The sequence below is a fragment of the Oncorhynchus mykiss genome, unplaced genomic scaffold (assembly GCF_057628025.1).
Source record: "Oncorhynchus mykiss isolate SJ-2025 unplaced genomic scaffold, ASM5762802v1 scaffold101, whole genome shotgun sequence".
NCBI lineage: Eukaryota > Metazoa > Chordata > Actinopteri > Salmoniformes > Salmonidae > Oncorhynchus > Oncorhynchus mykiss.
In genome coordinates, this window is record NW_028322100.1 from 1085001 (window position 1) to 1107500 (window position 22500).

Here is a 22500-nt window from a genome sequence, read left to right on the forward strand (position 1 = left end):
CTCTCTAGGATGACTACATCAGGAATGTGGAGGAAACCCCAGTATCGGATGAAAGTAAGTTAAAGGAAATGATGTCATATAACCTTCTCTGTCTTCATGTTATCAAAAAAAAAAAAAAAAAAAAAAATTTTAAATGAAAAGTAATGTACACTACAGATGTTGTAAAAATGGGTTCCTGGATTGAGTGTGTGGAAAAGAACCATGGAGTCGCCATTTTGTTTACGCAACAAACGGAAGAAAACGGACTAAATAAAACAAGGGAGGGACTACCTAGACTGTTCCAATAAGAAACATTTCAAAAAAATATTTTTGCTACGCTGTGCCCTAATGAACATGGCCCTGATCTGATGGAGCGTTGCTAGGGATTTCTGGTGAGGAGATGTGGAGACTGAGGGTCCGTTCCAAATGGCATCCTCTTCTCTATATCAGGGTTCCCCAGCTGGTGGCACGCAGGATGTATCATTTGTACCTCTTCCTCCCCTCATGTTTTCTGAGCAAAAAAAAACAACGTTTTTATAAAATCTATTTTTAGTTGTTGTTGTTGGATTTTCATTGTTGGGCGTAAAAAAAAACTGTAAAAAGACTAGGAAATCAGCTCCAAGTGATTTTATTTGAGGAAATATGTGTTCCTATGCGTGAATAGCGAGACATATACCGATGTAATCAAGGTTTGAAATGATTCTGTTTTTGTCAAAAAATACTCTATCTGTTTGTGCTACTTGCGGTCAATGTGCAGTGTGCAAATGATTTGTAACTATGTTCCGGCTCCCTGACCATCCACTCAAGACAAAATCGTCCCTTGGCTGAATGTGCTGTAGTTGGGGACCCCTGTTCTATATAGTACACTACCTACTGTATGGGAGCCCGATGGGAGCCCTATGGGCCCTGGTCAAAAGTAGTGCACTACATAGGGTATAGGGTCCCATTTGGCTCTCACTACATAGGCAATAGGTTCCCATTTGGGATGCAGAATGTTGATGATACATGAGGGGACTGGCTCTTCTTAGCGTGGAGAGGATGGAGAGCTGGTGTGATAATTGTTTCTGCTTCAGCTGAGGCTCAGCTCAGTGAATTCCCATAGGACTACCACTACGGAACACCCTGGGTTCTGCTGCTCAGCTCAGTGAATTCCCATAGGACTACCACTACGGAACACCCTGGGTTCTGCTGCTCAGCTCAGTGAATTCCCATAGGACTACCACTACTGAACACCCTGGGTTCTGCTGCTCAGCTCAGTGAATTCCCATAGGACTACCACTACTGAACACCCTGGGTTCTGCTGCTCAGCTCAGTGAATTCCCATAGGACTACCACTACGGAACTCCCTGGGTTCTGCTGCTCAGCTCAGTGAATTCCCACAGGACTACCACTACTGAACTCCCTGGGTTCTGCTGCTCAGCTCAGTGAATTCCCATAGGACTACCACTACGGAACACCCTGGGTTCTGCTGCTCAGCTCAGTGAATTCCCATAGGACTACCACTACTGAACACCCTGGGTTCTGCTGCTCAGCTCAGTGAATTCCCATAGGACTACCACTACGGAACTCCCTGGGTTCTGCTGCTCAGCTCAGTGAATTCCCATAGGACTACCACTACTGAACACCCTGGGTTCTGCTGCTCAGCTCAGTGAATTCCCATAGGACTACCACTACTGAACACCCTGGGTTCTGCTGCTCAGCTCAGTGAATTCCCATAGGACTACCACTACGGAACACCCTGGGTTCTGCTGCTCAGCTCAGTGAATTCCCATAGGACTACCACTACTGAACACCCTGGGTTCTGCTGCTCAGCTCAGTGAATTCCCATAGGACTACCACTACGGAACACCCTGGGTTCTGCTGCTCAGCTCAGTGAATTCCCATAGGACTACCACTACGGAACACCCTGGGTTCTGCTGCTCAGCTCAGTGAATTCCCATAGGACTACCACTACGGAACTCCCTGGGTTCTGCTGCTCAGCTCAGTGAATTCCCATAGGACTACCACTACGGAACACCCTGGGTTCTGCTGCTCAGCTCAGTGAATTCCCATAGGACTACCACTACGGAACTCCCTGGGTTCTGCTGCTCAGCTCAGTGAATTCCCATAGGACTACCACTACGGAACTCCCTGGGTTCTGCTGCTCAGCTCAGTGAATTCCCATAGGACTACCACTACTGAACTCCCTGGGTTCTGCTGCTCAGCTCAGTGAATTCCCATAGGACTACCACTACGGAACACCCTGGGTTCTGCTGCTCAGCTCAGTGAATTCCCATAGGACTACCACTACGGAACTCCCTGGGTTCTGCTGCTCAGCTCAGTGAATTCCCATAGGACTACCACTACGGAACACCCTGGGTTCTGCTGCTCAGCTCAGTGAATTCCCATAGGACTACCACTACGGAACACCCTGGGTTCTGCTGCTCAGCTCAGTGAATTCCCATAGGACTACCACTACGGAACACCCTGGGTTCTGCTGCTCAGCTCAGTGAATTCCCATAGGACTACCACTACTGAACACCCTGGGTTCTGCTGCTCAGCTCAGTGAATTCCCATAGGACTACCACTACTGAACACCCTGGGTTCTGCTGCTCAGCTCAGTGAATTCCCATAGGACTACCACTACGGAACACCCTGGGTTCTGCTGCTCAGCTCAGTGAATTCCCATAGGACTACCACTACGGAACACCCTGGGTTCTGCTGCTCAGCTCAGTGAATTCCCATAGGACTACCACTACGGAACTCCCTGGGTTCTGCTGCTCAGCTCAGTGAATTCCCATAGGACTACCACTACGGAACACCCTGGGTTCTGCTGCTCAGCTCAGTGAATTCCCATAGGACTACCACTACGGAACACCCTGGGTTCTGCTGCTCAGCTCAGTGAATTCCCATAGGACTACCACTACGGAACACCCTGGGTTCTGCTGCTCAGCTCAGTGAATTCCCATAGGACTACCACTACTGAACACCCTGGGTTCTGCTGCTCAGCTCAGTGAATTCCCATAGGACTACCACTACGGAACTCCCTGGGTTCTGCTGCTCAGCTCAGTGAATTCCCATAGGACTACCACTACTGAACTCCCTGGGTTCTGCTGCTCAGCTCAGTGAATTCCCATAGGACTACCACTACTGAACACCCTGGGTTCTGCTGCTCTGCAGCTGCTGGCTCAGACAAACACCAATCGGCTCACTTCAATACAGGACATCAACTGTGCAATGAACAGAAAGCTATAGATATTATTGTATAGATATCCCTATTAGCTATAGGAAATGAACAATGAACAGAAAGCTATAGATATTATTGTATAGATATCCCTATTAGCTATAGTAAATGAACAATGAACAGAAAGCTATAGATATTATTGTATAGATATCCCTATTAGTTATAGGAAATGAACAATGAACAGAAAGCTATATATATTATTGTATAGATATCCATATTAGCTATAGGAAATGAACAATGAACAGAAAGCTATAGATATTATTGTATAGATATCCCTATTAGTTATAGGAAATGAACAATGAACAGAAAGCTATAGATATTATTGTATAGATATCCCTATTAGCTATAGGAAATGAACAATGAACAGAAAGCTATAGATATTATTGTATAGATATCCCTATTAGCTATAGGAAATGAACAATGAACAATGAACAGAAAGAAAATAAGCATGTACACTTGTATTTCTACACAAAAAGCTTGTCCTTTATAAAGAGTTCCCTGAGCTGTAAGGTGAGGAAGCCAAGCTGTACTGTAGCTATCTACCCTGGCTATATCAAAACAGACCACAGCACAGAATGGAGAGGTCCATACTATCCCCTAGCTGTGTGGACCATCTCATTCCAATTCCTCACTGACCAGTGATCGATGCAAGGACATTATCACCTAGCTTTCTCTTAATGGTTATTATCATTATCCCTGTCACTGTATTTTCTTATTGAATGACGGACAGAACACAGGTTTAGAAATTTCCTTTCTCCTCGCAGGTTCCAGCGCCTTAAAAGCTCATCTAATCGGGTTTATGTTTCCATAGAAACTCAGTGCGTTGATACGTAGAGGGACTCGTTTCTGGACAGCTGATTTGCAGCTCACTCACGCTCTCTCCTGTATTTATGAGTCGCCTCTCTTCCAGAACCCATCCTCCCCCATCCTCCCAACCAGGCTTTAGAAAGAGAGAGAGACAGACTGAGAGACAGAGAGAGAGAGAGCAGGAGGAGAGAGAGACCAGAAGGAGAGAAGAGAGAGCAGAAGGAGAGACAGACTGAGAGACAGAGAGAGAGACAGAGAGAGAGAGAGAGACAGAGAGAGAGAGACACAGAGAGAGCAGGAGGAGAGAGACAGACTGAGACACAGAGAGAGAGACACAGAGAGAGCAGGAGGAGAGAGAGAGCAGAAGGAGAGAAGAGAGAGCAGAAGGAGAGACAGAGAGAGAGAGACACAGAGAGAGACAGAGCGAGAGAGACACAGAGAGAGCAGGAGGAGAGAGAGAGCAGAAGGAGAGACAGAGAGATCGCTGAGCGCCGGGCGGCAGCTTAAAACCCTGAAATTAGTCCTCTGTGTTTATAATGCTTCCAAATCCAACTCAGAGGAGAAATCAAATGAAATCCAAACAGGACAGCTTTAACCTGTATTAAGAGCTGCTGCGGCTGGACCCTGCCTTCTCTCCCAGCACACTGTAGGCTTGGTCTGTGTCTCAAATGGCATCCTATTCCCTATTTATTCAAAGTATTGCACTATATAGGGAATAGGGTACCATAGTAGTACACTATATAGTGAAGAGGGTGCCATTTAGGAGACACACAGAATATCCTCAGAGCTTATTCATTACACTGACTCAAATGAAACGATGTTGTAAACAGCAACAACACTGCTGCTTTGTAGGGATGTTCTCTACTACAGGGATATTTACATCATGACTAAAACATTCTGTACTGAGAATGAACCCCCAGAATCAGACTGAATTAGGCCCCATGACAAGCTGGCTTAACCATCAACCATTTTATTTTCTTTCACATTTATTTGACGTGGTGATGATGTAATACACATCATTTGACTTAGTGATGATGTAATACACAACAGTTGACTTAGTGATGATGTAATACACATCAGTTGACTTAGTGATGATGTAATACACATCAGTTGACTTAGTGATGATGCACAATGCACATCAGTTGATTTAGTGATGATGTAATGCACATCAGTTGACTTAGTGATGATGTAATACACATCAGTTGACTTAGTGATGATGCACAATGCACATCAGTTGACTTAGTGATGATGCACAATGCACATCAGTTGATTTAGTGATGATGTAATGCACATCAGTTGACTTAGTGATGATGTAATACACATCAGTTGACTTAGTGATGATGCACAATGCACATCAGTTGACTTAGTGATGATGCACAATGCACATCAGTTGACTTAGTGATGATGCACAATGCACAGCAGTTGACTTAGTGATGATGTAATACACATCAGTTGACTTAGTGATGATGCACAATGCACATCAGTTGACTTAGTGATGATGCACAATGCACATCAGTTGACTTAGTGATGATGTAATACACATCAGTTGACTTAGTGATGATGCACAATGCACATCAGTTGACTTAGTGATGATGTAATACACATCAGTTGACTTAGTGATGATGTAATAGACATCAGTTGACTTAGTGATGATGCACAATGCACATCAGTTGACTTAGTGATGATGTAATGCACATCAGTTGACTTAGTGATGATGTAATACACATCAGTTGACTTAGTGATGATGCACAATGCACATCAGTTGACTTAGTGATGATGTAATACACATCAGTTGACTTAGTGATGATGCACAATGCACAGCAGTTGACTTAGTGATGATGTAATACACATCAGTTGACTTAGTGATGATGCACAATGCACATCAGTTGACTTAGTGATGATGCACAATGCACATCAGTTGACTTAGTGATGATGTAATACACATCAGTTGACTTAGTGATGATGTAATACACATCAGTTGACTTAGTGATGATGCACAATGCACATCAGTTGACTTAGTGATGATGTAATACACATCAGTTGACTTAGTGATAATGCACAATGCACATCAGTTGACTTAGTGATGATGCACAATGCACATCAGTTGACTTAGTGATGATGTAATACACATCAGTTGACTTAGTGATGATGCACAATGCACATCAGTTGACTTAGTGATGATGCACAATGCACATCAGTTGACTTAGTGATTATGCACAATGTACATCAGTTGACTTAGTGATGATGCACAATGCACATCAGTTGACTTAGTGATGATGTAATACACATCAGTTGACTTAGTGATGATGCACAATGCACATCAGTTGACTTAGTGATGATGCACAATGCACACCAGTTGACTTAGTGATGATGCACAATGCACATCAGTTGACTTAGTGATGATGCACAATGCACATCAGTTGACTTAGTGATGATGCACAATGCACATCAGTTGACTTAGTGATGATGCACAATGCACATCAGTTGACGTGATGATAATGTAATGCTCATCAGTTGACGTGGTGATGATGTAATGCACATCAGTTGACTTAGTGATGATGTAATACATATCAGTTGACGTGGTGATGATGTAATGCACATCAGTTGACTTAGTGATGATGTAATGCGCATCAGTTGACGTGGTGATGATGTAATACACATCAGTTGACTAAGTGATGATGTAATACACATCAGTTGACGTGGTGATGATGTAATACACATCAGTTGACGTGGTGATGATGTAATACACATCAGTTGACGTGGTGATGATGTAATACACATCAGTTGACGTGGTGATGATGTAATACACATCAGTTGACGTGGTGATGATGTAATACACATCAGTTGACGTGGTGATGATGTAATACACATCAGTTGACGTGGTGATGATGTAATACACATCAGTTGACGTGGTGATGATGTAATGCACATCAGTTGACGTGGTGATGATGTAATGCACATCAGTTGACGTGGTGATGATGTAATGCACATCAGTTGACTTAGTGATGATGTAATGTACATCAGTTGACGTGGTGATGATGCACAATGCACATCAGTTGACTTAGTGATGATGTAATGCACATCAGTTGACGTGGTGATGATGTAATGCTCATCAGTTGATGTGGTGATGATGTAATGCACATCAGTTGACGTGGTGATGATGTAATACACATCAGTTGACGTGGTGATGATGTAATGCTCATCAGTTGACGTGCTTCAGCTAGGCTACTGCGTATTGGACAAGAAACAGCCTGTTAATGATCTATAATTGGTCTAGAGGGAAATTACTGTAGAATAAAAGCAGCTAAATTATTGTCTGATTACGTTCTTACTCTTCCTAAAAGCCTCAGACAAGAGAACTCATCATTTAAGTGAATAACTTTCAACTGGGGCTACAATTACTGTCAAATTAGAGGGTTATTTCATATTGTTAAAACATAATTGGAGGCCCCATGTTAAATCAGGAAGCACCTTTTAGAATGTTTAAGCATCCCAAATGAACCCTATGTTCTATGTAGTGAACAGCTTTTGACCGGGGCCCATAGGGTTCTGGTCTAAAGTAGTGCACTACGTAGTGAACAGGGTGTCATTTGGGATGCACCCTAAATCAACCTCTACACTACAGTTGTTAATGCTGTCTGTGCAACGTGAAGGGGCTATCTGTACTGAACACTATACTATAATGCAACATGCAACAATTTCAATGATTTTACTTGAGTTATGGTTCATATAAGGAAATCAGTCAATTTAAATAGATTAATTAGGCCCCAGTCTATGGATTTCACATGACTAGGCAGGGGTGCAGCTATTGGTGGGCATGGGAGGGCATAGGCCCACCCAGTGGGGAGTCAGGCCCAGCTAATCAGAATTAGTTTTTTTCCCCACAAAAGGGGCTTTATTACAGACAGAAATGCTCCTCAGTTTCATCAGCTGTCCAGGTGGCTGGTCTCAGACGATCCCGCAGGTGAAGAAGCCGGATGTGGAGGTCCTGGGCAGGCGTTGTTACACATGGTCTGTGGTTGTGAGGCCGGTTGGACGTACTGGCAAATTCTCTAAAACGACGTTGGAGGCGGCTTATGGTAGAGAAATTAATATTAAATTATTGCACCTTGTGTAGTATTGTGTGACAAAACTGCACATTTTAGAGTGGCCTTTTATTGTCCCCAGCACAAGGTGCACATGTGTAATGATCAAGCTGTTTAATCAGCTTCTTGATGTGCCACACCTGTCAGGTGGATGGATTATCTTGGCAAAGGAGAAAGTCTCACTAACAGGGATGAAAAAATTAGAGAGAAATAAGCTTTTTTATTTCAGCTCATGGAACATGGTACCAACACTTAACATGCTGCGTTTATATTTTTGGTGTAGTTAGTCAGTAGAGTAAATTACAGGTTAAACCAGTCTTTTTCTCAAGGCAGATCAAGGAGCCAATACGTTCAACATTTGTTCAAAGCTACAGTGTAGCGTTCCAAGGTGGAAAATGGTAGCTTCTCTGTCGTAATGTGCTACTAGCTTTCTGTCCCATCCAAGACACTGTAATGACCCTCAGACAGCCTTCAGTTAGGCAGCAGCGCCGACATCAAATCACAGCACTTTAAAGGGCTGGGGGGGGGGGCATCTCGCAGAGTTTGTAAGGTCTTTTGTAATATCCAAGGGTACAACACTGTTCCACCTACCTTACCAGACATTGCATTTCAACTGTCTTGTTCAATTTGTGATGAAGAGGAGCCCCGAATCAATTTAGCTCTGTGGGATCGCTCCCACAGGGGGGTGGCTAGCTGGGATGAATTAATGATATTCAAATGAAAGTTAGCGCCCACGTAGCTACAGGGACTTTTGTAATTATTTTTGTTGGGGGGGGGTCATACATTAGTTATTCCCTCTGTTATAGAAACAGATGACAAGGATTGCCTTTAACTCATCTTTACTCCTCTGAGGCAAAGTGAATGCCTTTTAAGTGAGGCAGAGTGGGTGTGGTGGTTGGATGCATCCCAAATGGCACCCTATTCCCTGTATAGCCCTGTGGGCCCTGGTCAAAAGTAGTGCACTACAAAAGGAATAGGGTGCCATTTGGGATGCATTTATAGTGTGATACAACAGACCCCCTACTATGACCCCTTGTTAGAATCACAACACGTTCATCTTCAGAGCCGTCCCACTGGGTACACGACACAACAGACCCCCTACTCTGACCTCTCGTTAGAAACACAACACGTTCATCTTCAGAGCCGTCCCACTGGGTACACGACACAACAGACCCCCTACTCTGACCCCTCGTTAGAATCACAACACGTTCATCTTCAGAGCCGTCCCACTGGGTACACGACACAACAGACCCCCTACTCTGACCTCTCGTTAGAATCACAACACGTTCATCTTCAGAGCCTTCCCACTGGGGACACGTTGGTTGAATCAACATTGTTTCCACGTCATTTCAATGAAGTGAACCAACGTGGAAAAGATGCCTGTGCCCAGTGGGGTTTGCTAATTGGCTACGGTGTCAAATCTGAATGTCATTTTCCTTTCAGCACATCTTGTTAAATAGTCCACACCTCCAGTTTATCACCCACACCTCCAGTTTATCACCCACATCTCCAGTTTATCACCCACATCTCCAGTTTATCACCCACATCTCCAGTTTATCACCCACATCTCCAGTTTATCACCCACACCTCCAGTTTATCACCCACATCTCCAGTTTATCACCCACACCTCCAGTTTATCACCCACACCTCCAGTTTATCACCCACATCTCCAGTGTATCACCCACACCTCCAGTTTATCACCCACATCTCCAGTTTATCACCCACACCTCCAGTTTATCACCCACATCTCCAGTGTATCACCCACACCTCCAGTTTATCACCCACACCTCCAGTTTATCACCCACATCTCCAGTTTATCACCCACATCTCCAGTGTATCACCCACATCTCCAGTTTATCACCCACATCTCCAGTTTATCACCCACACCTCCAGTTTATCACCCACATCTCCAGTTTATCACCCACACCTCCAGTTTATCACCCACACCTCCAGTTTATCACCCACATCTCCAGTGTATCACCCACACCTCCAGTTTATCACCCACATCTCCAGTTTATCACCCACACCTCCAGTTTATCACCCACATCTCCAGTGTATCACCCACACCTCCAGTTTATCACCCACACCTCCAGTTTATCACCCACATCTCCAGTTTATCACCCACACCTCCAGTTTATCACCCACACCTCCAGTTTAATCACCCACATCTCCAGTTTATCACCCACACCTCCAGTTTATCACCCACACCTCCAGTTTATCACCCACATCTCCAGTTTATCACCCACATCTCCCGTTTATCACCCACACCTCCAGTTTATCACCCACATGTCCAGTTTATCACCCACACCTCCAGTTTATCACCCACATCTCCAGTGTATCACCCACATCTCCAGTTTATCACCCACACTTCCAGTTTATCACCCACATCTCCAGTTTATCACCCACATCTCCGGTGTATCACCCATACCCCCAGTTTATCACCCACACCTCCAGTTTATCACCCACACCTCCAGTTTATCACCCACACCTCCAGTTTATCACCCACACCTCCAGTTTATCACCCACATCTCCAGTTTATCACCCACACCTCCAGTTTATCACCCACACCTCCAGTTTATCACCCACATCTCCAGTTTATCACCCACATCTCCCGTTTATCACCCACACCTCCAGTTTATCACCCACATGTCCAGTTTATCACCCACACCTCCAGTTTATCACCCACATCTCCAGTGTATCACCCACATCTCCAGTTTATCACCCACACCTCCAGTTTATCACCCACATCTCCAGTTTATCACCCACATCTCCGGTGTATCACCCATACCCCCAGTTTATCACCCACATCTCCAGTTTATCACCCACATCTCCAGTTTATCACCCACACCTCCAGTTTATCACCCACACCTCCAGTTTATCACCCACATGTCCAGTTTATCACCTACACCTCCAGTTTATCACCCACATCTACAGTTTATCACCGATATCTCCAGTTTATCACCCACATCTCCAGTTTATCACCCACACCTCCAGTTTATCACCCACACCTCCAGTTTATCACCGATATCTCCATACAGTATAAAGAAACACACCAGTATAGTAGCACCAGTACAGTATAGTAGCACCAGTACAGTAGTACCAGTACAGTACAGTAGCACCAGTACAGTATAGTAGCACCAGTACAGTAGTACCAGTATAGTAGAACCAGTACAGTACAGTAGCACCAGTACAGTAGCAACAGTATAGTAGCAGCAGTACAGCAGCACCAGTACAGTACAGTAGCACCAGTACAGTAGCACCAGTACAGCAGCACCAGTACCATAGAACCGGTATAGTACAGTAGTACCAGTATAGTAGCACCAGTATAGTACAAACCAGTACAGCAGCGCCAGTACAGTACAGTAGCACCAGTACAGTATAGTAGCACCAGTACAGTAGCACCAGTACAGTACATCAACACCAGTACAGTACAGTAGCACCAGTACAGTACCGTAGCACCAGTACAGTAGCACCAGCACAGTAAGTAGCACCAGTACAGTACAGTAGCACCAGTACAGTAGCACCAGTATAATAGTACCAGTACAGTACAGTAGCACCAGTACAGTAGCACCAGTACAGTAGCACCAGCACAGTACAGTAAGTAGCACCAGTACAGTAGCACCAGTACAGTACAGTAACACCAGTACAGTAGCACCAGTACAGTACCGTCTTACCAGTACAGTAGCACCAGTACAGTAGCACCAGCACAGTACAGTAAGTAGCACTAGTACAGTAGCACCAGTACAGTATAGTAGCACCAGGACAGTATAGTAGCCCCAGTACAGTAGCACCAGTACAGTACAGTAGCACCAGTACAGTATAGTAGCCCCAGTACAGTACAGTAGCACCAGTACAGTATAGTAGCACCAGTACAGTAGCCCCAGTACAGTACAGTAGCACCAGTACAGTAGCACCAGTACGGTTTGGTAGCACCAGTACAGTAGCACCAGTACAGTATAGTAGCACCAAAACAGTAGCACCAGTACAGTAGCACCAGTACAGTATAGTAGCACCAGTACAGTAGCACCAGTACAGTACAGTAGCACCCGTACAGTATAGTAGCATAAATACAGTAGCACCAGTACAGTATAGTAGCACCAATACAGTAGCACCAGTACAGTATAGTAGCACCAGTACAGTATAGTAGCACCAGTACAGTAGCACCAGTACAGTATAGTAGCACCAGTACAGTACAGTAGCACCAGTACAGTATAGTAGCACCAGTACAGTACAGTAGCACCAGTACAGTATAGTAGCACCAGTACAGTACAGTAGCACCAGTACAGTATAGTAGCACCAGTACAGTATAGTAACACCAGTACAGTAGCACCAGTACAGTACAGTAGCACCAGTACAGTAGTACCAATACAGTATAGTAGCACCAGTACAGTAGCACCAGTACAGCAGCACCAGTACAGTACAGTAGCACCAGTACAGTATAGTAGCACCAGTACAGTACAGTAGCACCAGTACAGTATAGTAGCACCAGTACAGTACAGTAGCACCAGTACAGTAGCACCAGTACAGTAGTACCAATACATTACAGTAGCACCAGTACAGTATAGTAACACCAGTACAGTACAGTATCACCAGTACAGCAGCACCAGTACAGTACAGTAGCACCAGTACAGTACAGTAGCACCAGTACAGTATAGTAACACCAGTACAGTACAGTAGCACCAGTACAGCAGCACCAGTACAGTACAGTAGCACCAGTACAGTACAGTAGCACCAGTACAGTATAGTAGCACCAGTATAGTAGCACCAGTACAGTAGTACCAGTACAGTAGCACCAGTACAGTATAGTAGCACCAGTACAGTAGCACCAGTACAGTAGCACCAGTACAGTATAGTAGCACCAGTACAGTAGCACCAGTACAGCAGCACCAGTACAGTACAGTAGCACCAGTACAGTATAGTAGCACCAGTACAGTACAGTAGCACCAGTACAGTATAGTAGCACCAGTACAGTACAGCAGCACCAGTACAGTAGCACCAGTACAGTAGTACCAATACATTACAGTAGCACCAGTACAGTATAGTAACACCAGTACAGTACAGTAGCACCAGTACAGCAGCACCAGTACAGTACAGTAGCACCAGTACAGTACAGTAGCACCAGTACAGTAGCACCAGATGTCACTCAACATATTCCTTCTGTCCATCGCTCAGTTGATTTCCTATAGCTAATTGATAATGATGTTGTATCGATAATGACATTGTAACGATAATGATAATGATACTTCAATGATAATGACGCTGAAATGATAATGACCCTGTAATGATAATGAGGCTGTAATGATACCGAAATGATAATGATGTTGTATTGTCTCATACACCAGATAGGTCCAGTGTCTTCTTTTACAAGGTCAGCCATAGTAGCGCCCCTGGAGCCAATTAGGAGCCAATTAGGAGCCAATTAGGAGCCAATTAGGAGCCAATTAGGAGCTTGGGTGTTCGAACCAGACAACTTTCTGTTAATGGCGCAATGCTCTCAACACCAGGCTACCTGACACCCTTTATACCTCTGTTTCCCCTCCTGGCTTGTGATGCTTTACTCACAGCCCCCTCTCTCCTGTACTGTAGCCCCCTCTCTCCTGTACTGTAGCTCTCTCTCACCTGTACTGTAGCTCTCTCTCTCCTGTGCTGTAGCTCTCTCTCTCCTGTACTGTAGCTCTCTTTCCTGTACTGTAGCTCTCTCTCCTGTACTGTAGCTCTCTCTCCTGTACTGTAAATCTCTCTCCTGTACTGTAGCTCTCTCTCTCCTGTACTGTAGCTCTCTCTCTCTCCTGTACTGTAGCTATTTCTTTCCTGTACTGTAGCTCTCTCTCTCATGTACTGTAGCTCTCTCTCTCCTGTACTGTAGCTCTCTCTCTCTCTCTCATGTACTGTAGCTCTCTCTCCCCTGTACTGTAGCTCTCTCTCCTGTACTGTAGCTCTCTCTCCTGTACTGTAGCTCTCTCTCCTGTACTGTAGCTCTCTCTCTCCTGTACTGTAGCTCTCTCTCTCCTGTACTGTAGCTCTTTCTCTCCTGTACTGTAGCTCTCTCTCCTGTACTGTAGATCTCTCTCCTGTACTGTAGCTCTCTCTCTCCTGTACTGTAGCTCTCTCTCTCCTGTACTGCAGCTCTCTCTCCTGTACTGTAACCCTCTCTCTCCTGTACTGTAGCTCTCTCTCCTGTACTGTAGCTCTCTCTCTCCTGTACTGTAGCTCTCTCTCTCCTGTACTGTAGCTCTCTCTCTCTCCTGTACTGTAGCCCTCTCTCTCCTGTACTATAGCTCTCTCTCCTGTACTGTAGCTCTCTCTCATGTACTGTAGCTCTCTCTCTCCTGTACTGTAGCTCTCTCTCCTGTACTGCAGCTATCTCTCCTGTACTGTAACCCTCTCTCTTCTGTACTGTAGCTCTCTTTCTCTCCTGTACTGTAGCTCTCTCTCTTGTGCTGTAGCCCTCTCTCTCCTGTACTGTAGCTCTCTCTCTCTCCTGTACTGTAGCTCTCTCTATCCTCTACTGTAACTCTCTCTCTCCTGTACTGTAGCTCTCTCTCTCCTGTACTGTAGCTCTCTCTCCTGTACTGTAGCTCTCTCTCTCCTGTACTGTAGCTCTCTCTCCTGTACTGTAGCTCTCTCTCTCTCCTGTACTGTAGCTCTCTCTCTCCTGTACTGTAGCTCTCTCTATCCTGTACTGTAGCTCTCTCTCTCCTGTACTGTAGCCCTCTCTCTCCTGTACTGTAGCTCTCTCTCTCCTGTACTGTAGCTATCTCTCTCTCTCCTGTACTGTAGCTATCTCTCTCTCCTGTACTGTAGCTCTCTCTCCTGTACTGTAGCTCTCTCTCCTGTACTGTAGCTCTCTCTCCTGTACTGTAGCTCTCTCTCTCCTGTACTGCAGCTCTCTCTCATGTACTGTAGCTCTCTCTCTCCTGTACTGTAGCTCTCTCTCTCCTGTACTGTAGCTCTCTCTCTCCTGTACTGTAGCTCTCTCTCTCCTGTACTGTAGCTCTCTTTCTCCTGTACTGTAGCTCTCTCTCCTGTGCTGTAGCTCTCTGTCTCCTGTACTGTAGCTCTCTCTATCCTGTACCCTTAGCTCTCTCTCCTGTACTGTAGCTCTCTCTCCTGTACTGTAGCTCTCTTTCTCTCCTGTACTGTAGCTCTCTCTTTCCTGTACTGTAGCCCTCTCTCTCCTGTACTGTAGCTCTCTCTCTCCTGTACTGTAGCTCTCACTCCTGTACTGTAGCTCTCTCTCCTGTACTGTAGCTCTCTCTCTCCTGTACTGTAGCTCTCTCTCCTGTACTGCAGCTCTCTCTCCTGTACTGTAACCCTCTCTCTTCTGTACTGTAGCTCTCTTTCTCTCCTGTACTGTAGCTCTCTCTCTTGTGCTGTAGCCCTCTCTCTCCTGTACTGTAGCTCTCTCTCTCTCTCCTGTACTGTAGCAATCTCTCCTGTACTGTAGCTCTCTCTCTCCTGTACTGTAACCCTCTCTCCTGTACTGTATACAACTGGCACCCTATTCCCTGTATACAACTGGCACCCTATTCCCTGTATACAACTGGCACCCTATTCCCACTATTCAACTGGCACCCTATTCCCTGTATACAACTGGCACCCTATTCCCTGTATGCAACTGGCACCCTATTCCCTGTAAACAACTGGCACCCTATTCCCTGTATTCAACTGGCACCCTATTCCCACTATTCAACTGGCACCCTATTCCCTGTATACAACTGGCAACCTATTCCCACTATACAACTGGCAACCTATTCCCACTATACAACTGGCACCCTATTCCCACTATTCAACTGGCACCCTATTCCCTGTATACAACTGGCACCCTATTCCCTGTATACAACTGGCACCCTATTCCCTGTATACAACTGGCACCCTATTCCCTGTATACAACTGGCACCCTATTCCCACTATACAACTGGCACCCTATACCCTGTATACAACTGGCACCATATTCCCGCTATTCAACTGGCACCCTATTCCATGTATTATCTGGCACCCTATTCCCTGTATTTATCTGGCACCCTATTCCCTGTATACAACTGACACCCTATTCCATCTGGCACCCTATTCCATGTATACAACTGGCACCATATTCCATGTATTTATCTGGCACCCTATTCCAGCTATTCAACTGGCACCCTATTCCATGTATTTATCTGGCACCCTATTCCATCTGGCACCCTATTCCATGTATACAACTGGCACCCTATTCCTTGTATACAGTTCCTTCATTCAGACTTTCTCCACATTTTGTTGTGTTACAGTCTGAATTTAAAATCGTTTCAATTGTGATGTTTAGGCACTGGCTTACACACAATACCCCATAATGTCAAAGTGGAATTATGATTAAAAAGAAATGTACAATTTAGTGAAAAGCTGAAATGTCTTGAGTCAATACGTATTCAACCCCTTTGTCATGGCAAGCCTCAATAAGTTCAGGAGTAAAAATGTAATTAACAAGTCACACAATAAGTTGCATTGACACACTCTGTGTGCAATAATAGTGCTTAACATCATTTTTTATGACTACCTCGTCTCTCTCCCCCAAACATACAATTATCTGTAAGGTCGAGCAGTGAATTTCAAACAGATTCAACCACAAAGACCAGGGAGGTTTTCCACTGACTCACAATGAAGGGCTCCTATTGGTAGATGGGAGGAAAAAAAGAAGCAGACATTGAAATCTCTTTGAACATGGTGAAGTTATTCATTAGACTTTGGATGGTGTATCAATACACCCAGTCAGTATAAAGATACAGGCCTCCTTCCTAACTCAGCTGCCGGAGAGAAAGGAAACCGCTCAGAGATTTCACCATGAGGTCAATGGTGACTTTAAAACTGTTACAGAGTTTCATGGCTGTGGTAGGAGAAAACTGAGGATGGATCAACAACATTGTAGTTACTCCACAATACTAACCTCATTGACAGAGTGAAAAGAAGGCAGCTTGTGCAGAATAAAAATATTCCAAAACATGCATCCTGTTTGCAACAAAAACACTAAAGTAATACTGCAACAAAATATATCACCAGCCACTTTAAACAATGCTACTTAATATAATGTTTACATACCCTACATTATTCATCTCATATGTATATACTGTACTCTATATCATCTACTGCATCTTTATGTAATACATGTATCACTAGCCACTTTAAACTATGCCACTTTGTTTACATACTCATCTCATATGTATATACTGCACTCAATACCATCTACTGTATCTTGCCTATGCCGCCTATGCCGCTCTGTACCATCACTCATTCATATATCTTTATGTACATATTCTTTATCCCCTTACACTTGTGTGTATAAGGTAGTAGTTTTGGAATTGTTAGCTAGATTACTTGTTGGTTATTACTGCATTGTCGGAACTAGAAGCACAAGCATTTCGCTACACTCGCATTAACATCTGCTAACCATGTGCTGCTAACCATGTGTATGTGACAAATAAAATTTGATTTGATTTGGAATGTGGCAAAACAATTCACTATTCACACAAAGGGTTGTGTTTGGGGCAAATCGAATACAACATATTACTGAGTACCACTCTCCATATTTTCAAGCATAAGGGTGGCTACATCATGTTATGGGTATGCTTGTAGACGTTAAGGACTGGGTGGTTTTTCAGGATAAAAAATAAACAGAATGGAGCTAAGCACTGACAAAATCCTAGAGGAAAACCTGGTTCAGTCTGCTTTCCACCAGACACTGGGAGATTAATTTACCGTTCAGCTGGACAATAACCTAAAACACAAGGCCAAATCTACTAACCAAGGAGACAGTGAATGTTCCTGAGTGGCCGAGTTACAGTTTTTACTTAAATCTGCTTGAAAATATATGGCAAGACCTAAAAATGGTTGTCGAGCAATGATCAACAACCAATTTGACAGAGATTGAATAATTGTTTAAAGAATAATGGGCAAATGTTGCACAATCCAGGTGTGGAAAGCTCTTAGAGACTCACCCAGAAAGACCCAGGTGTGGAAAGCTCTTAGAGACTCACCCAGAAAGACTCACAGCTGTAATCACTGCCAAAGGTGATTCTAACATGTATTGACTCAGGGAGTTGAATACTTATCTAATCAAGATATATTAGTGTTTTATTTTTCATGAATTATTTTACAAAATTTTCTTCCACTTTGACATTACAGAGTATTTTGTGTAGATTGTTGATTTAAAAAAATAAATACATTTAATCTCACTTTGTAACATAACAAAATGTGGAAAAGGTCAAGGGGTGTGAAATCTTGAAGGTACTGTAGTGCACTACTGTTGACCAGGGCCCAGCTCTGTTGACTACTGTTGACCAAGGCCCAGTTCTGTTGACTGTGTTGCCTGTTGATGACAAAGCAGCTGCTAGAAGCTGACTCAGGATTTGACAGCTTCAATTTGCCTCAACGAGCCTCCTAAACACCTTTCTGCCAACGTATTGAGGGAATCGATGAGACAGCCTGGCGTGACATCCCCTCTCTTACTGATACTGGCAGGTGACCATTGACTCTAGGGTTGCATCCCAAATGGCACCCTAGACCTTTTATAGTGCACTACTTTAACCAGAGAGAGCTCTGTGCTCTCTCTGGTTAAAAGTAACGCACTATAATGGTAATTTGGTCCCTTAGTGCAAGCGAGGTTGGCAATGAACCATTCAACCTGCTGTGGAGGGAGGGAAGGAGGGAGGGAGGGGGTCGACAGAAAGAGAGAGGAACAGAGAGAGGGAACGATAATGAGAGAGAGGGAATGATAACGAGAGAGAAGTTGTTGTGTCTTTGGCATCATTAAAGTGAAGACTTATTTTATCAAATCAATTCTCTGTAATTATTATTACGTGATTAAACTAATCATGTAAATGTAATTAACTAGGAAGTCGGGGCACCAAGGAATAACTTCAGATTTACGGGAGTTGTAGCGATGAGACAAGACAGTAACTACTAACAATTGTATACCATGAAATTGGGGAGTAAAAGGGGGTAAAATTAAACAATTATAACAAAATAAATAAAATAAAAACAGTTTAAAATCACATTACATAATTTCACAAATAGTTTCATCTTCACTCATTCATTTTAAACAATAATTAGATGCAAATCTCATAACGGAGACTCTTGTATAAACAGAGTTATGGTAATGTGGCTGTATTGTCTCTCAGGAGGTCACAAACATTAGACAAAACGGACCGGTCGTAGCTCGATTCTCCGACTGTTTACACACTCTCCAAAACATGGATATTGTTCAGTTCTCAAGTTCTGTGAGGTAGAAGAAGTTCCTTTGTTCTACTGTGAAACCCTCTCTCTATACTGCATGGCCGGGGTGGGAAGAGAGTCTCCTCCAGGAATTTATGACCTGAGATAACAGAACCTGGGTGTAGGGGGAAGAAAGAGGTGGTGAGAAAGAGAGAGTTGGTTCTTGCTATATCCAAAGAGGGCCACGTCATGACAATAGGAATGGAGAGAGAGTGAGAGGAACAGAGAGATGTAACGATTGTGAGAGAGAGAGAGGAACAGTGAGAGAGAAAGAGAAACAGAGAGAGAGGGAACGATAATGAGATAGGTAAAGAGAGAAAGAGGAACAGAGAGAGAGGAAATGATAATGAGAGAGATAGGAATAGAGAGAGAGAGAAAGCAGACGTGTCAAATTCTTACCAAAATACCATATGACAGACCAAGTACACATCCTAATTGATAAACAAACCGAAGCAAAGGCAAAGTCTTCTCATGCTTTGTTGATTTTCAAAAAAGCTTTTAACTTAATTTGGCATGAATGAATTGATGGGAAGTGGAGTTGGGAGTAAAACATACAATATTTTAAAATCAATGTACACAAGCAACAAGCAACAGTTAAAATTGGCAATAAACACACAGATTTCTTTCCTCATAGCCGTGGGGTGAGACAGGGATGCAGTTTGAGCCCCACCCTCTTCAACATATATATCAATAAATTGGCAAGGGCACTAGAACAGTCTGCAGCACCTGGCCTCACCCTACTGGACTCTAAAGTCAAATGTCTACTGTTTGCTGATGATCTGGTGCTTCTGTCCCCAACCAAGGAGGGCCTACAGCAGCATCTAGATATTCTGCACTGATTCTGTCAGACTTGGGCCCTGACAGTAAATCTCAGTAAGACAAAAATCAATCTGGTCAGAGATACTGTAATCAGAGAGATACCCAATCAATCCTGTTAGAGATCCTGGTAATCAGAGATACCCAATCAATCCTGTCAGAGATACTGGTAATCAGAGAAATACCCAATCAATCCTGTCAGAGATACTGGTAATCAGAGAAATACCCAATCAATCCTCTCAGAGATACTGCTAATCAGAAAGATACCCAATCAATCCTGTCAGATATACTGGTATTCAGAGAAATACCCAATCAATCCTGTCAGAGATACTGGTAATCAGAGAAATACCCAATCAATTCTGTCAGAGATACTGGTAATCAGAGAGATACCCAATCAATTCTGTCAGAGATACTGGTAATCAGAGAGATACCCAATCAATCCTGTCAGATATACTGGTATTCAGAGAAATACCCAATCAATCCTGTCAGATATACTGGTATTCAGAGAAATACCCAATCAATCCTGTCAGAGATACTGGTAATCAGAGAAATACCCAATCAATTCTGTCAGAGATACTGGTAATCAGAGAGATACCCAATCAATTCTGTCAGAGATACTGGTAATCAGAGAGATACCCAATCAATCCTGTCAGATATACTGGTATTCAGAGAAATACCCAATCAATCCTGTCAGATATACTGGTAATCAGAGAAATACCCAATCAATCCTGTCAGATATACTGGTATTCAGAGAAATACCCAATCAATCCTGTCAGATATACTGGTATTCAGAGAAATACCCAATCAATCCTGTCAGAGATACTGGTATTCAGAGAAATACCCAATCAATCCTGTCAGAGATACTGGTATTCAGAGAAATACCCAATCAATCCTGTCAGAGATACTGGTATTCAGAGAAATACCCAATCAATCCTGTCAGATATACTGGTATTCAGAGAAATACCCAATCAATCCTGTCAGATATACTGGTATTCAGAGAGATACCCAATCAATCCTGTCAGATATACTGGTATTCAGAGAAATACCCAATCAATCCTGTCAGATATACTGGTATTCAGAGAGATACCCAATCAATCCTGTCAGATATACTGGTATTCAGAGAAATACCCAATCAATCCTGTCAGATATACTGGTATTCAGAGAAATACCCAATCAATCCTGTCAGATATACTGGTATTCAGAGAAATACCCAATCAATCCTGTCAGAGATACTGGTAATCAGAGAAATACCCAATCAATCCTGTCAGATATACTGGTATTCAGAGAAATACCCAATCAATCCTGTCAGATATACTGGTATTCAGAGAAATACCCAATCAATCCTGTCAGAGATACTGGTAATCAGAGAGATACCCAATCAATCCTGTCAGATATACTGGTATTCAGAGAAATACCCAATCAATCCTGTCAGATATACTGGTATTCAGAGAAATACCCAATTGCTTTGGATAATAGCGTCTGGAAAGTGGCAGGTATTGTTATATTATTTAGGTGAAATGTATTTGCTTGGTTGTTGTTTACTATTATATCAGGCAGTCTGTAAAATATAAGCCCTGTCTGTCTAGAGACACTAGAAAACAGCTGTTATATCAGACAGTCTGTAAAATATAAGCCCTGTCTGTCTAGAGACACTAGAAAACAGCTGTTATATCAGACAGTCTGTAAAATATAAGCCCTGTCTGTCTAGAGACACTAGAAAACAGCTGTTATATCAGACAGTCTGTAAAACAGAAGCCCTGTCTGTCTAGAGACACTAGAAAACAGCTGTTATATCAGACAGTCTGTAAAATATAAGCCCTGTCTGTCTAGAGACACTAGAAAACAGCTGTTATGTCAGACAGTCTGTAAAACAGAAGCCCTGTCTGTCTAGAGACACCAGAGCAGCTGTTATATCAGACAGTCTGTAAAACAGAAGCCCTGTCTGTCTAGAGATACCAGAGAACAGCTGTTATATCAGACAGTCTGTAAAACAGAAGCCCTGTCTGTCTAGAGACACTAGAAAACAGCTGTTATGTCAGACAGTCTGTAAAACAGAAGCCCTGTCTGTCTAGAGACACCAGAGCAGCTGTTATATCAGACAGTCTGTAAAACAGTCACTCTGTCTATCTAGAGACACCAGAGAACAGCTGTGTTTTCCCTTGTAGAGCTGACAATAATATTAAGTTTTTACTCACTGCAGTAAGTCAAAATACACTACATGATCAGAAGTATGTGGACACCTGTTCAACGAACATCTCCTTCCTAATCATGGGCATTAATATGGAGTTGCCCCCCCCCCCTTTGCTGCTATAACAGCCTCCACTCTTCTGGGAAGGCTTTCCACTA

At 43.5% G+C, this 22500-nt stretch overlaps 1 protein-coding gene across 1 annotated transcript in view; it reads left to right on the top strand.

Moving 5' to 3' along the window:
* Window positions 1-22500, top strand: part of LOC110515875 (testican-2) — a 113353-nt gene that overhangs the window by 38721 nt on the left and 52132 nt on the right. The window contains exon 2 of the mRNA XM_090228774.1: window positions 9-54. Coding sequence (XP_090084900.1) covers window positions 9-54 — 46 coding nt within the window. The remainder of the gene's footprint in view (window positions 1-8; window positions 55-22500) is intronic.